The sequence below is a fragment of the Nicotiana sylvestris genome, chromosome 12, assembly GCF_000393655.2.
Source record: "Nicotiana sylvestris chromosome 12, ASM39365v2, whole genome shotgun sequence".
Lineage (NCBI taxonomy): Eukaryota > Viridiplantae > Streptophyta > Magnoliopsida > Solanales > Solanaceae > Nicotiana > Nicotiana sylvestris.
In genome coordinates, this window is record NC_091068.1 from 115,822,654 (window position 1) to 115,839,284 (window position 16,631).

General features: G+C 36.0%; 1 protein-coding gene and 1 non-coding gene across 2 annotated transcripts; one reads left to right on the plus strand and one right to left on the minus strand.

Moving 5' to 3' along the window:
- Window positions 1–1,427: 1,427 nt before the first annotated feature.
- LOC138884442 (small nucleolar RNA R71) lies at window positions 1,428–1,534 on the plus strand. The gene has a single exon (XR_011404636.1). It is a non-coding gene; the product is annotated as a small nucleolar RNA R71 (small nucleolar RNA).
- A 4,382-nt stretch (window positions 1,535–5,916) lies between these two features.
- Window positions 5,917–8,027, minus strand: LOC104246249 (WAT1-related protein At5g07050-like). The gene is made up of 6 exons (XM_009802019.2): window positions 7,721–8,027; window positions 7,447–7,626; window positions 7,084–7,312; window positions 6,827–6,985; window positions 6,445–6,596; window positions 5,917–6,355 (listed from the first exon to the last, which is right to left on the minus strand). Exons 1-6 carry the CDS (start codon window positions 7,918–7,920, stop codon window positions 6,076–6,078), a joined length of 1,200 nt encoding a protein of 399 aa, XP_009800321.1. The 5' UTR covers window positions 7,921–8,027; the 3' UTR covers window positions 5,917–6,075.
- Window positions 8,028–16,631: the final 8,604 nt, after the last annotated feature.

A 16,631-nucleotide genomic window follows, 5' to 3' on the forward strand; every position in this document is an offset into this window, starting at 1 on the left:
AATTTGGTATATATGGCTAGCGACATCAAGTTTATGATGGCTCCTCAGTCACATAATGCCTTTGCAGAGGCATAACTCCCAATAGTGCATGGGATAGTAAAGCTACCCGGGTCAAACATATTTTGAGCCATGGGTCTTGTCACTACTACACTGCAGGTCTCTGTCAGAGTTACTGTGGATAGATCCTGAAAGTTAAATTTTCGTGACATTAGGTCCTTCATTATATTTGCATAGTCTGGCATCTCCCTCAAAGCATCCATCAGAGGAATATTCAATTAAATTTAATGAAGCATCTCCATGAATTTCCTGTATTGATCTTCTTTCTTTTGTTTTGCCAATCTCTAAGGAAATGGTGCAAGTATCACCGTTTATGCACTGCCTGCTGGATTCTTTCTGTTAGGGTTCTGTGGCATAAGAGGTGCCACATGTTCTGTAGCTTGTTCACTCTCCTTAGCCTTACCCTTATCATCTTGAGCCTGTTCAACCACCACTTCAATAAGTTCTGTTGATTCATCTACCTCCAATGGAACTGGAGTGGCTGGTATAGTCTCTTTGCTGGATTGTGCAACTTCTTGCTCCTTGTCTAAATCTCTCCCATTTCAGAGACTTACGTCTATCAGCTGATTCGGGTTTTGCTCCTTGGGGTTAATGTTTGTGTCTGCTTGTAGTGTTCCCTGGGGGCGGTTGTTTAAGTCCATGGACAACTACCCCAATTGAGTTTCAATGTTCTTTATTGCTGAGTCATGAACTGTCAACTTTTCCTGCATCTTACCATTCGTTCTAATGAGTTGTTGAAGCATTCACCTGATCTCTACTATGTTGTTATCTTGTTGTTGTGGAGGTGGATTATATGCCAACTGTTGTTGGTTCTGTTGTGGATAGCCCTATTGCCTTTGATATGGCACCATTTGGCCTTGGGGCTGCATACCACCAGGTTGTGGCATGTTTGGTATGTACTACTGATTGGGTGCTGGTCTCCACTGGTGTCCTCCTTGTCTCTGACCCCCAAAGTTATTGACATAATTCATATCCTCTCTTACCCCTTGGCTATCACCTTCTCCACTCTATGAACACACATACGACCGATTAATGTAGGGTGTACACAGTCCTCCATTTGTTGTGTCAACAATATGCACTTGCTTTGTACCCATCTCATCAATCTTCTTTGTCAATATACTCATCTGAGTCATGAGTGTAGCCATGTTCTTAGCCTGCGAATTATTTGGGTCAAGAGGAACTGAATGCACTATTGGTGCCAGCGTTGTGCCCCTCGTCATCCACCCCGAATTCTGGGCATCTTATCGAGAAGGATTTTGCACTCGGTGAATGTCTTACTCAAAAATACACCCCCAGCTGAAGCATCTACATTGGCCTTTAGATTGTCAGCTAACCCCATGTAGAATCTCTGGCCAAGCATCTGGTCTGGAATACCATGGTGGGGGCACTTCACTAGCATCCCTTTGAATCTTTCCCAAGTTTCCTACAAGGTCTCAGTAGGCTGTTGCTTGTATTGCAATATCTCATCAATCTGTCTTGTAGTTTTGTTGGGCGGGTAGAACTTGTTCAGGAACTGCTTGACTAATTCCTCCCAGGTGACAATGGAATTTATTGGGAGCGAATTCAGCCAAGTTTGAGCTTCTCCAATCGTAGAGAACAGAAATAGTAATAGCTTGATAGCTTCGGGGGTCACATTTGGCTGCCTTTGGGTCACACAAATCAACAGAATTTTTTTTAAATGTTGCTGAGGATCTTCAATGTGTGACCTGGGGAACAATCCCTTATTTTGCAGAAGATGCATCATGCTATTGGTGATCTGGAATGTCTCCGCTTGTATTGGGGGCACAACAATGGCAGTGGCCAGGTTGTCAGCTATTGGCTGTGCCCAATCATAAAGTGCAGCTTCTGGCACAAGAGGTGCCACCACTCTGACGTTAGGGTCAGCTGGCTCATCCCTGATGTTTTCGTCGACGTTATTCACGCCACCCATGTCGATTTCAAGTCGGTGTATTTGCTGGGATTGTTTGTTCTTCTTGTTGGCACAGTTTAATGCCCAGAATGTTTTCTCGGGGTCTGAGAGTCCTTCAAGCAGTTCTCCAGTCCTCGAAGAATTCCTAAGCATACACCTGAATCCACAAGAGTTCAAACGTGAGAATTTCAATGGAAAAAAAATTGTTTAACACCTTAGAAATTTGATTTAAACTAATAATTCCAGCACTACTTCTAAGTTGTAATAAATAACACCGTTAGCTCCCCGGTAACGGCGCCAAAATTTGATCACGCTCAACTATGCCTTCCAAAAGACAAAGCGGTCGTTGCAAATATAATCTGGTTTTAAATTCAGAGTCGAATCCTCAGGAACTAACCTATCTATTACAACTCTTGGCAATGCTATTATCAACTCAAACAATTTCCAGATGCAAGATTTTTATCAACAAAGATTGGGTTTTTGTTTAACTACTTCAAATGATATTAAAAATAACAAGATGCTAAATCAAATATAATTCAATTGTAAAAAGGTCTAGGGTATTGATTTCCCCAATTGCTAGTTTAAGCTTTAACTCCTTTGCTATAATCTCGCCGTAATATTTCTTTGAGGATTATAAGCTATGGGTTATCGTAATTATCTCTCGATCAACTACGATAATTTACTAGAGCATTCGCTCGAACTACTCTAGCTGCTAATTTGTGCAGCTCTGAATTATCCCACCAAAGTTTCGTTATCTCTAACCCCACTTCTAAGTTCGAGTAATGAATCTCTTCAATTACCCAAAAGTGGTGTTGTTCAACAACAATCTAACCTAGTATTCTCTCTCAAGCAACATAAGGCAATTAGACACGATTAATCAAGGGCTCATTCAATTAATCACCATACAAAATGTAGTTGAACAATCATATAATAATCCGACTCGATTATAACAAAGTTGAGTCAAAACTTCATCCAACAATTGGTTCTATCAACCTTAGATCAAATGTTTAGCTACTCATAACAAAGCAAGATAAAACTACAAAATTGTTCATAATGTGTAATTGCAAGAAATAAAAGGAGATAGAAAAACTCTAATGTTTGGTTGATCTTCTCACACTTGTTCTTGCCTCCCAAGTAGTCTAAAAACAAGCTTGATGATATCTTGGGCGAGCTTCTAGAGTTTATAAGGGCTTGGAATAAGTTTTTCCGAATTACACTTTGGTCCCCAAATTTTTTGGCCACTACAAGTTCACCGCGACCACGATGAGAGCATAACATTCTGCCTGTGTTTTGTGGACTGTCGCGGTCCACCGCAGTCGCGGTGGATTCCACCCCAGTCCACTTTTTGCTTCTTTCCGCTCGGGGTGCTTCTTGATTGGATGTTTTCTTCACACTATTGACTCCAAAACACTCCATAGTTCTTCCTAACTTGGATTAGTCCCTGCGAAGCAAAAGAACACCAATTAGAGAATTTTGTTATCATTTTGCCTATAAAATAACAATAAAATATGGTATAATTAAGGTACAAATATCGTCTATATAGCCTAATATCACTACAATTTTCCAAGTTTATGCTAGTAAACTAAGAACCATTATTTCTGAGGCACCCTATAACTTGCTAATCATAACCAATAGAAACATGAAACCTAATCTAACTTTATATAGATCCACAAAGTAAGTACAGTGCTCTTTCTGATGGATTATAATAAGCAGTAGAAGGAATCTCAGTATCTAAATCACATGTAATCTAGACAACTAGAATAAACAGGATTTCATGGGTTACCTTTTGAAGCATGAACAAAGCTCCGTTATTACGTGAGCTTTCAATTTCACAGCAACTCAATGAATTCTCCACCACCCGCATGGTCACGGTCTCCGAACGTTCCACGATCTTCTACTGTGTTACTCAAATAATACCCGAAAATAATAATTTCGTGTGGGCAAAATTTTCTAAGGAAAAGGGACTGAAATTCGACCACCATGTGCTCATTCCTCTAGGTGGAAAACCTTATGTATTTATAGCACAAGTTTTAAGGGTTAAAACCCTTTTCCAAAACCTGTTGGTTTTTTTTTTCCATCAGAAAATGGATTCCTTTATTTCCTATTATTTAGGCACAGTAGGGACCGCATAATTTAATTAACAAGGCTTCCAATTATGGAATTAATTTGTAACTTTTGAAATTAATATCCACCATAATTAATTACGAATTATTCCACTAAAAATTCGTAATTGCACTCCTTAATCAATTTCGAAATTCATCCATTAAATCTTATTTAACTCCCCATGTTAAGATTCAGATACTAATCAATTAAATTAAATTACTGACAATTTAATTTATTGATTATTTCATTTAGACTTTCACTTAACTTATTTCATGTGTCAGATACAAAATCCACCGATCGGGTTTACACATGAAAACTTATAAGCTTTCATACATGTGTATCATCAATCTCTAAACCGAGACATGGATTCCATCAACTAACTATTTTTTCGCCAATGTACATTATTATTATCCAATTTACCAAGCATATTGACCCACGAAAGAATCTCACCTTTTAATAAATTAAAATAATAATAATAATAATAATAATAATAATAATAATAATAATAATAATAATAATGTACACAACTAATAATAATTATATCAAGATTAAGAGTATAAGTACATTTAATGGCTAGGGAGCTTATTTTATTAAGTCAGTATAAAATACTTATCTCTACTTGGTCAGTTCAATACATACAAAATATACTAGCACAAGAAATTGGAATTAAACCATTCCCAAAATCAAGATAAATTATATTTAATCTTGTGCTACAATCATTCCTGATGGTTTGTCCAATTCCATCATTAGATTGTGAACTCAAACTTTATACTTATAAGAACCGATGATTTAATCTTCCGTGTATAAGCTAAACTCTATACACTAAATCATCTACTATATAAGCAAAGGACACAGACTATTATATGATCTATTTAAAACTTTATTAAAACTGAATAAACAATTATTTCATAATAAATACTATATCTAAACCAAACTCATGGTTAATAGTATATATCCCAACACTTTCTATATACTCCCTCCGGTCCAAAATAAGTGATTTTTTGGCCTTTTTTTATGGTCCAAAATAAGTGATTTTTTCAGATTTTAAGGATGAATTAATTATTTTTTTCTATATTGCTCTTGGAGTAAATAGTGTTGGAGTATGTGTTAGGAGTGTTTATGTGAGATAGTAAAAGTTAATATGATCAATTTTATTGCTAATTAATGTTAAAAGGTAAATTTCTTAATCTGTATGAAAACATCCAAAAAATCACTTATTTTGGACCGGAGGGAGTAAGAGAAAATAATGATATAGTTCCAATGTCCGAAGATAACAACAATAGTTGGTTAGCTAGTGGGAAATTGTGTCGTGCTCATTTTCTTTAGCAAAGTAGGACGATGCGATACACATGCAATTATTGATAATTGACATTTACTAGAATCTAATCAATGTGAAGGAAAGCATGCAGTTTCGTGTTTTATCAAACAACTGCGTGAACGAATTTAAGCATCCAGTCCAAAAGTTTTAAGTTAATTTCGTAGAGTTGTCAATTTAAGCATACTTATTCGTATTAGAGAATTGCATGAAAATTATGTTATTTTCCATGACATTAATTCCACTTTATTGGTAGCTATCTTTTAGTTACCTTTAAGATGACATGACTCATGCGAGGGTAAAAAAATTTCATCATACAGAAATTAAAACTGACATATATATATATATATATATATATATATATATATATATATATATATATATATATATATATATATATATATAGTATGTATTTATGTGTATGTTCTCGATTATTAATATGTTTATTGGACAACTGGATACCAATATGGCAATATCAAAACTTTCAAAATCTATCTTTCAATAGAGAGAACACTTGTTATTTTTTACGAGCTTAAGGTCAGAAAAGGAGTAAATTACTCTAAAAATATTTGTATATAATATCAAAATTAAGAGAAAGGGAAAAAAGGGAAAAAGTAGAAGGACAAAATGGCATTCTCTGTTGCCTCTTCCTTCTATTTCTTTTTTCCCATCATCTCTTCATATTTAATTTTTATATCAAGCCTTCTGGTGCTTCCCTAGCCAACATTGGGGGCTGTGGCATGGTAAAACTGATAGCTACTGATACTGTTCTTTTTCCTTCACTATTTTTCTGCATCTCTATGTCATTAATTTCTTCAATATTTGCAAGAATCATCATTTGCTTGTTTCCATTAACTGCCTTCACTGCTTCAGGAATTATTGCCTCCTCAATTTCCTTTTCTTTGTACTCCTTATATTTTCCCCACAGAACAGAATATAGCCCTGCAACTATGAGCATAGCACCAAGAATTCTGAACAAAAAAACAAAACAAAAAAAGATTTAGCTTATAGCAGATTGAGGGGGGAAAAAGAAGATAAGATGTTGAGAGATTGAAATTACCCTCCAATATAGATTTTTTCAGCAAGAATGAAAGAGCCCATAATTGCAACAATAATCATCATTAAAGGACTAAAAGCAGTCACAAAAACAGGTCCTCTTTTTTCCATTACAACACCTTGTACATAGTATGCTATACTTGATGATACAATACCCTGAAATGTTTTAAAAATAAAAAATTGGTTATTCATCATTAGTCAATGTTTGCATGGGGTGGGGGCAGAGGTGAATCCGGGAAACTTGATGGATTCAATCTTTAATTGTTTTTGTAATAAACACACTTTAATTTTATAATTATAGGTTCAGAATGATTCAGTTGAACCCATCAAATATAAACTCATCCGCCTCTTGAGGGAACGGTTGAAAAGAAAGGAAAGGAACTTACAGCATAGGCAGCAGCAAGAAGGTTGATGTCAAAACCAATAGTCCAAACAGAAGGTTTGTGGTCCATTACAAATGTGACTGCTATAGATTGCAAGGTTCCCATGAAGCAAACAAGTGCTGTTAACGATAATGGAGCTGTATATTTCCTCATTGTTATAGCCTGTAACAAATAGTATTAAACTACTTTTAACCACCATGCATATAATGATAAACAAAAAAAAAATTCCCTGAAAAGGTTGTAATGTATAGCATATATACCTGAAGAATGAAGAAAGAAGCCCAGACAAGAGTTGCAAAAATGAGGAGAATTGAACCTTTAAACCAATCTTTGTCGGAATTAGTTTCAGGGACACTAGAATTAGTTGACCATAACAAGTTAACGACATGGCCTTTGTACAATGTCATTAACATGGCTCCAGCCACAGTTACTATTGTTCCCAACACCTTTGCTTGGCATCTAAATTTCTTCAAGTCAACCTTCTCCATCCTAAAAACAATCCTTATAGTTAGTCCAAAACTTCCGAAAAAGAATAAACTGGTCCGGACATTACCGTTATAAAATAAAATACGTACTGAACAATATATATATATATATATATATATATATATATACATACATACCTGCAGAGAAATGCCATGACAAATGTCATAGCAGGAAGCATGTTGCTCATAGCACAAGAAAATGTTGGGGATGTATATTTGAGTCCAGCATAGTAAAAATTTTCATCAATCACAGGTCCCAAAAGACCCAATACAAATATTTGCAAGAACATCATGAGTGACATCTTTGGCCTAATTTTTCTGTCAACAAATGTAAAGACTTGTCAGTTTTTTCTATTCTTTCAAGAATCGTAACTAAAACTTCAAAAATTCTTATTTTGTGGGGTAATTTTACCTTTCAAGAATAAGAGCAAAGGGAGCAATAACTGCAGTAGCAAAAGCATTCCTATAGACAACCAGAACATAATGACTCATTCCCCTATTAAGAGAAACTTTGGTAATAATATTCATTCCTGCATACCCAAATTGCAAGGAAATCATGGCTATATAAGGCTTAGCCCTTTGGTAAAAACTGCAACTACATTCGCCCTCCATTTTTCTTCAGTTAAATCTTGAAGTCTTAATTATACAGAGGAGTTGATGAAATGAAAAGGGAGGAAATTAAACAGTCAAGTGTATATGTGTTTTTCCTAGGGAGAAGAAATGAGACATGCAACATATTTATAGAGAAGCAAATTATTAAGCCATAGATGTAAGTAATGCGTCTTCTTTTATCCAGATAGTGGAATACACTTTGCAATCAATTAAAAGCAAGTGTTTCAACTTTCAACCGTGTGTGAATCCCACAGTCACAAGTGAGTGTAATTTGTACTATCTCCATTGCATCTAATTGAATATTCTCATTTGCTTTTTTTTTTTTAATTCTAAATATAAGGGAGCTATGAGGTCCGACTTAAAAATTATAAGTATTGTTATTATTATAATGATCTCACTAATTCGGATTCGCGCTTTCATTAAAAGGATAAAAGTATTGATTACCAAAAAAATAATCCACTCTCAAGGTTTGAAACCTAGCCGTCTAGTTAAAGGTGTAAGAATATAAATTGTTCCACCACACCATTAGGTGATTATTGCCATTATAATTAGTATTACTGCACCTAAGTGATTCTACTAAAGATGAGTTTAGTGCGCTGATGCCACACTCAAATTAGTTTGTGGTGGGGTCCATACTTTACAGGTGGGACCCATCAGCCATCGTCACTCCGAGATGCGGCATCCAGTCACCGGTGATGCGTCGAAATAGTAATGATACAAATACATTGGTCATTGGAGTTGCAACAGTTGTAACTTGTATACTTAATTAAGGTTAATTTATTAGATTTCTCGGTTTAGTGGATATTCAGGTAGTTTTTTTCCACATAATTAACGTGAAGTAAAGAATGTCCTATTCATTAGTGGTCGAGTAAACATTATGATTGAATTAACATTGCAGTTTGAATTATGACTTGTTATCCATATTTCAAAGGAAAATGCATAAATTTGCTATTCTACTATGCAGCAGCGGCGGAGCTAGCATTTTTATAACTTGGGTGCACCATTAAAAAAATGAGAAAAAAGAAAGTATTAAATGGAAATTGATACCTACCCCTTTAGGTAAATAACTTAACATTCAACCAAGTGCATCATTTAGCCTCTTTGGACCATGGGTGCCAATAGATGATATTAAATCAATTTTAGAAAATATGTACATAAAATACCTATTTTGGCGAAAAGACCATGGGTTCACGTGCCCCGTGAATTAAGCTAGACATCCGCCCCTGCTATGCGGAAAGGATTAATTTCACATCTGTTATATTGTTTGTAAAAAAAAAAAAAAAAAAAAAAGAACACACTCGATGTTACTTAAGACGCTCAAATTTACCCTTCTTCAGTCAGAGTTGGCCTAGGTAAACACCCAAACTTACATGGTGCCGTACTAGTATTTTAGTGAGGTTTACACCACGTGGTATGTCACCTCAATGCTCCCAACTCATTTTACCTTCTTCTCTACTTATGTTTCCACGACTACCACCTCCTCCACCACCGCCACCAATCGCAACTATATATTGCAAGTGAAGATTTTGTACACAGAGACGGGGGATGCAGCTTGAAAGCACCGTATTTATCTTAATCAGTACTTTCAACGCGAAGTATAAGTTTATGTATAAAAATTTATTTGCAAGAAATAATAGATATGAACAATTACTTTAAAAAATATAATGGGTTTGGATCTGTAGAACTTAAATCCCGGATCCGCCTCTGTTTTGTACATATAATCAACTCAACGAAGAGATTGTAGTCATCATCAGAGGAGGGGCTAGGATTTGAAGCTTATAGATTTGTAAGCTTACTCCTTTTCATAAGTTATTTGGCTCTAAGTTATTCATTTTTACAATTCAATGAATTCTTAAAGACAAGCACAAAATTTAAGTCAAAGCCATTAAGTTGTGCTGAACTCGTATTCTGACTCCGCCCCTGATCATCATGAGCAACATATGCGAGAAAACAAACCCCAGAAAGGTGGCAACCCAGAAAGAGATGGCATTCTGTAACGTAGTCAAGCAATTGTGTACGTCAAATAAGAACACAGTTATTCGATGTACTAAAAATTAACATTTCAAGAAATTAATTCTTTAGAAAATTGGTTCGATCAATCGATTCTTTGTCCAGTAGATTAGAATTTTCACCAATGATCTAGTATTAAATTAACATGTTGTTTTGATGTCAGCCTTTTCCACTATATTAAGTTTGGGACATTTGCATTTCTTATGTGGAGAGCATGAAAGCAAAGGCCAAATATTCCATTTCGATACTGTATTTTCTATATGCGCCCTTAAGTTTCGAGTGTTTCATATGTTGGTACAAAAGGTACCGCATAATATCTTTTTAGCAACAAAATTAGTTAAATTTTTTGGAGTGACTACAAAAAATAAAAGAAATATAAAATAAATAGGATAAGAATCTCTACCTTACATGCAAGAGGATGTGTAGTTAGAAAAGCAGTTTTGATTTGTTTAATCTTAAAAATCACTTAAGCTCAGTGAGTACTTATAAGTTATATCAAACTAGTAAATGAATGACATGTATTTTTATTTATATACATCTCTCACTTAGCTTGATCATAATTAATTGATATATATTCTCACCTTAATTAATCACTTGACAATAATAACTAATATGATTTATATATACCAAGTACGAGTAATTTTTCTCCTAAAGATTAAAGGGGCAAGCCGAATATATGCTGAAATTACTTCTAATATTTTGTAAAATTTTAAGTTAACTGTTGAGGACACATTATATTTTGTTTGTTCTGTAAAAGGGGAAAAAAAAGAGGATCTTCTTTATTGATATTTGATATATTATGGAAAAAACAATCCGTACCTCTTTTCAAGTTCATCATTATTTAATCTAGCACCCAACAGACAGGAACTGATTACACCTGTGATACCAAATGAATATCAATAGCTAGTGGGCTTAGACAATTGTGATATACTCCTATTAATATGAATGAATTTCAACGTATGTAGAGATTTTTTTTGGTGAGAAAGATAATATTGCAATAAATATAATTAAAGTTACTATAGAGAGGGTGATGCTTGTGCATCGACAATATAGTTATTTGATAGTTGTCTATTACAAGGATTAATACTATCTATTCTAATTGTGTTATTCACCTCATTGATTCCATTGGAGACAGTTGTTTCCTGAGTAGCATTGTAGTTCCAAAAAGTGATTTGCTCCATGTCCATATCTTGTTCCTGTGGTGTGCATGTTGTCTTCCTATAACGAATCGTGCCTGATCCATTTGCAAAAAGGTACTGACAAAATTCGGTGGCTCTCCAAAAACTGTTGGTTTTTCAGCAGATTCCATGGTGTATCCCGCCTTAGCCAAACCATCAACCACCTCATTCCCCTCTCTGTAGGTGTGTGCAATGGTAGCACTATGCAGTTGGCCCAGGAGGTACCTACAGTCAGGTAATATATTAGTATAGACTATGTTGTCATTTTTTAACATGGTAAGTACCTCTGATGCATCGATGTTTATTTCCAGCGGAACCAATTTGTATATATTTACCAATTCCAGTCCATGAAATAAGGCCTTTAATTCTGCATGGATGGTGATGGCAGTATCCAAATTGCCTGCAAAACCTATAATCCAATTTTCATTTGAGTCGCGTATGAGCCCCCTATATCTGCTTTGTGAGTGATCGATGAAGCAGCCCCATCAGTATTAAATTTATAGTAATGCGGTTTAGGGGGTATCCATTTGATAGGTTGCATTATAGGAATTTTTGTTGTTGTCATATTTGTGGCTAAGTAGGTAAATTCCAGTGCATGATTGGTGATTAATTTAATTGATAGGCATTGTTGTGTATTATTAAAGATGTTATTGTTACGATTATTCCAAATGTGCCATAAAGTGTATGAAATAAAAGTTTTTGCTATTAATATGTTAAGGCATGTTCTTGTGCTTTGTATTAATGAGTTTCATTAGTCAATCCGATGGACGAGAGTCTGTAGTTATATGGGTGATAAAGTTTATTATACATAAGTCATTTCATATATGTTTTATGTTAAAATGGTGTAAAAGGATATGGTTAATAGTTTCCGGATGTCTCCGACATATTTGACAGTGGTCGTCTAATGTGATTCCGATATGATGTAGGTAATGTTTTATAGGTAACCTATTATGCATTATGAGCCAAAGGAATGTTTTTAGTTTGGGTGGTATTTGAATCTTCCAGATCCAATTGTAGAGAAGTGTGTGTTCTGTTATGTGTAAATCCCGATTTAGTAATTGTGAATACATTGATTGGATAGTAAATTTTCCATGTTGGGATAATCCCAAGTAGATAGTGTCCAATTTATTTGTGTAGACAAGTACATTGATCCTATTGAATTGTTTTTTGAAAACGGTTGTAATGTGAAAAGGTATTTCTTCCCATTTCCATTCATTTTGAGCTCTGTAGGTATCTATAGTTCTTTTAGTGTGTTCTAAAGGTATATGACCATGTAATAAGGATCTAATTGTAGTGTTTGGAGCAATCCATGCATCCGTCTAGAAGTTGATTTTAGAATTGGTACCCACTTTCCATTGAATACCATGTTGGCATTTTTCCCAACCCAACAGTATATTGTGCCAAGTATTAGAGGAAGTTCCTATTGTACGTTTGTTTTTATATTTTTGTATAAAAGTGTTGGCCCATAGTTGATTAGGTGAATGAAATAGGCGTCGTACTAATCCTACCAGTAATGCATTATTTTTTAGTTCAAGCCTCTGTATAGGCCTCCCAAATTTTTGGGTGCGGTAACTCGTTTCCAATTGACTAAGTGAATTTTTTTTTGCTAAGTAGTTCCCCATAGAAAATTACGTATATATTGCTCCATTTTGTTGATAATATTTTTAGGAATTGAATGTATTGCATTACGTGGTTTTCTAAAGTAGAAAGGGTTGATTTAATGAAAGTAATTCTACCTGCTAGTGATAGGAAATTTGTCTTTCAGCCTGCAAGTTTAGCCTTGAAGTTATCTAATAGGAATTGAAAATCTGACTTATTAGGTCTATTTTGAAACATTGGGAAACTCAAGTATTTTCCAAAGTGTTTTCCTTCATTCATGCTAAAACAAGACAAGATAGTATTTTTTGCTTCAGTACTGCAGTTATTGGAGAAAAATAGTTTTGATTTTCGGAAGTTAATAGTTTGTCCTGATAAGTTAGTAAAGGTATTAAGGGTGTCAATGATAGTGTTGCGGCTTGTATTATTTACTGTAGATAGAAGGATGATGTCGTCTGTGAAAAAAAGATGCGATAGTTGAGGTCAATTGTGAGAGATTTGTATGGGTTTCCATAATAGGTAATCCACTATTGGAATATATTCCTTGAGAGGTGTTCCAAGCACATAATAAAGAAATAAAGAGATAAAGAATCTCCTTGGCGTATACCCTAGATGGTTGAAAAAACTTTGTATGTGATCCATTTATCAATATAGATATGGAAGATGTTGTATGCAGGACATTATGAGGGAGATGAGATTGTGCGGTAGGTGATTAGGGCCAACCCTACACCACTACAAAGTAGCGAGAGTGATCGAATCAGTTTTTACCCGAGATGGTCAGAATTAAATCCACAGGAAGCTAGAAGTGGGAATTAGATTCCTATCTAAACTAGAGATGTGTAATCGCTCTTAATTACTCTTCCAAAAAATATTGGTTTTGATATTACTTCTAATTTTATGCTAATAAGATACTAAATTAAGCTAAGAGTAAGATACTTGAAAAGTTGTCTAAATGGTTAAGGAGGAACTAGGGCAGTGACTTTCTCCTAGGTGGATACTTGACGGGTTCTCGAGTCTAAGGCAAGATTGTCATGTTGGGGATTACGATATAACCAATGCACAAAACTTCTCACTCTATACCTCTTGGTAGTTTTAGTGATTTTGCCCTAATTGACTTTATCAAGACCAATTGGGTATGATAATTTGTGCAAACAATTGAGGTTCAAGTCGGGTATTACTATCTCTAGGTTTAACCCTTTAATTGGGGCTATCAATCTCTTGAATATGCCCCAATTCCTTGTTGGACTAATTTTCCTAGACTCAAGCGCTCTTTCTCAAGAAGAGCCCAAGTCAAAAAGGCACAAATTAGTGTTTGCAACCACTAATTCAATATGGAAAACACAAATTAGTCCAAATATCAAACACCCATAGACATTCAAGCCTTAAAACTCAAGACCCATCAAATACTCACACTAGGGTTGAGCCACAACCCTAGCTAATGGGTCTAGCTACTCATGATATTAGAAGAAAACAAAGAAATAGATGAAGAAAAACCCATAAGATTTAATTACAAACTAAGATAAAGAAACTTCAGTGTTAAAGTAGCTACAAATTACTCAAAATGGTCAAAGCCCACTGTCCATGAGCGCAACTCAAAGTTAGATTACAACTGATGACCTAAAAATGGGAAAAGAAAGTATTTATACTAGGCTAAATATTCTGGACAAAAATACCCCTGCAGGGGTAGTGCGGTCCGCACAAAATCGAGTGCGGCCGCGGTGAAGCTTTTGGGATTTAGATCTGTGCTCTCTGAAATTGGCCAACGCGGGCCGCATAAAATGCACCGCGGCCGCGATGGCTTCTTCTGCGCTCCGCACACTGTGGATCGTTGATAAATAGGGATTATGATGCATTTAACACTCCTTCTTACTTGAGTTTTGATTAGAAAGGTGTACAAAATAGTCCCAAAGGCTTACATATTGTACTTGATTGCAGGGTTTGGTCAATAAGGTGACAATTCGTCAAAACCAGCTCAAAAAGGAGTGAAACTTGCACAAATACCAAGAACAAAGTCCAAGCACAGTGTAACAAGACCAATGTGGCCGCACTCCATTCTGTGCGGTCCGCAAAGAGAAAGTTCAAAGAGGTGCTATTTCAGAGACTCAAACATTGTAGCCGCAAAGCAATTTGTGCGGACCGCAATGGACCCAATGCGACCGCACTCGATATTGTGCGGTCCGCAATGAAGTTCAGAGAGTTGCCAATTGGGGAATCATTGTCAATGCGGTCTGCAGTCCTTTTTGTGCGGACCACAATAGAAGCCACCGTGGCTGCAGTGCATTTTGTGCGGCCCGCGGTGGCCAAGTTCAGAGAGCAGAAGTTTAAAGCCAAGAGCCTCAATGCGGCCGCACTCGATTTTGTGCAGTTCGCACTATCCCCATAGGGGTATTTTTGTCCAGAAAATTCGGCCTAGTATAAATAGTTTCTTTTTCCATTTTTAAGTCATCAATTGTATTTTACTTAGCTGCTACGCTCGTGAACAGCGTTCCCTTTACCATTTTGAGTAATTTTACAATAGTTTTACCATTGAATCTTCAAATTTTAGCTTGTAATTAAATATTATGGGTTTTTCTTCATCTATTTCTTTGTTTTCTTCTATTATCATGAGTAGCTAGACCCATTAGCTAGGGTTGTGGCTCAACCCTAGTGTGAGTATTTGATGGGTCTTGAGTTTTAAGGCTTGAATGTCTATGGGTGTTTGATATTTGGACTAATTTGTGTTTTCCATATTGAATTAGTGGTTGCAAACACTAATTTGTGCCTTTTTGACTTGGGCTCTTCTTGAGAAAGAGCGCTTGAGTCTAGGAAAATTAGTCCAACAAGGTATTGGCTCGTATTCAAGAGATTGATAACCCCAATTAAAATGTTAAACCTAGAGATAGTAATACCCGACTTGAACCTCAATTGCTTGTACAAATTATCATACCTAATTGGTCTTGAGAAAGTCAATTGGGTAAATCACTCAAACTACCGAGAGGTATAGAGTGAGAAGTTTTGTGCATTGGTTATATCGTAATTCCCAACATGACAATCTTGCCTTAGACTCGAGAACCCGTCAAGTATCCACCTAGGAGAAAGTCACTGCCCTAGTGCCTCCTTAACCATTTAGACAACCTTTCAAGTATCTTACTCTTAGCTTAATCTATCTATCCAAATAATTTTGTGTATTGTTCTTTTTTCCTTTTGTGTTACTAATTTGTGTGAGTCACAACTTCAGGTACAAAATGGCAGCAAACTTAAACAACGCACCTCTTGGAGATCTTCCGTCGGGGGAGGAGATAGATGACAATGTTGATGATGAGGTCCCTATTGTACCTTAAGGACAAAGGAGAGGCCGCCAGACCAATGACAATATTCCAGACCCTCCCCCTCCACCTCCAAGAATGGCTCCTCGAGTGCTTCCCAACCAAGGATATGCAAGTGCAATTGTCCCACCACGGATCCGGGCGAGCAATTTTCAAATTACCAATGTGATGCTGACATAACTGGAGCAGCGTGGGTATTTCACGAGCGTTGCCAATCAGAATGCTTACAAACATCTCAAGAGTTTCGTGGATACATGTTGGGGGATCAAGCAAACTAATGTGTCGGAGGATGCACTTCGGTTGATACTCTTCCCTTTCTCACTTAGAGGGAAGGCATTGGATTGGCTTGAGCGACTTCCCAACCATTCCATCACTACTTGGGATGAGTTAGCGAATAAGTTCATTGTGAAGTTTTTCTCACCAGGGCACATGGAAGCATTGAGAGATGAAATCTTAGCCTTCAAGCAGGAGCCCACCGAACCATTACATGAGATTTGGGAGCGATATAGAACAATGGTAAAGGAATGCCCCAACAATGATATGACTGAGGCGATGATCCAATAGACTTTTTATCGAGGCATTAACACAACAAACCAGTCTATAGTGAACCAACTTACTGGGG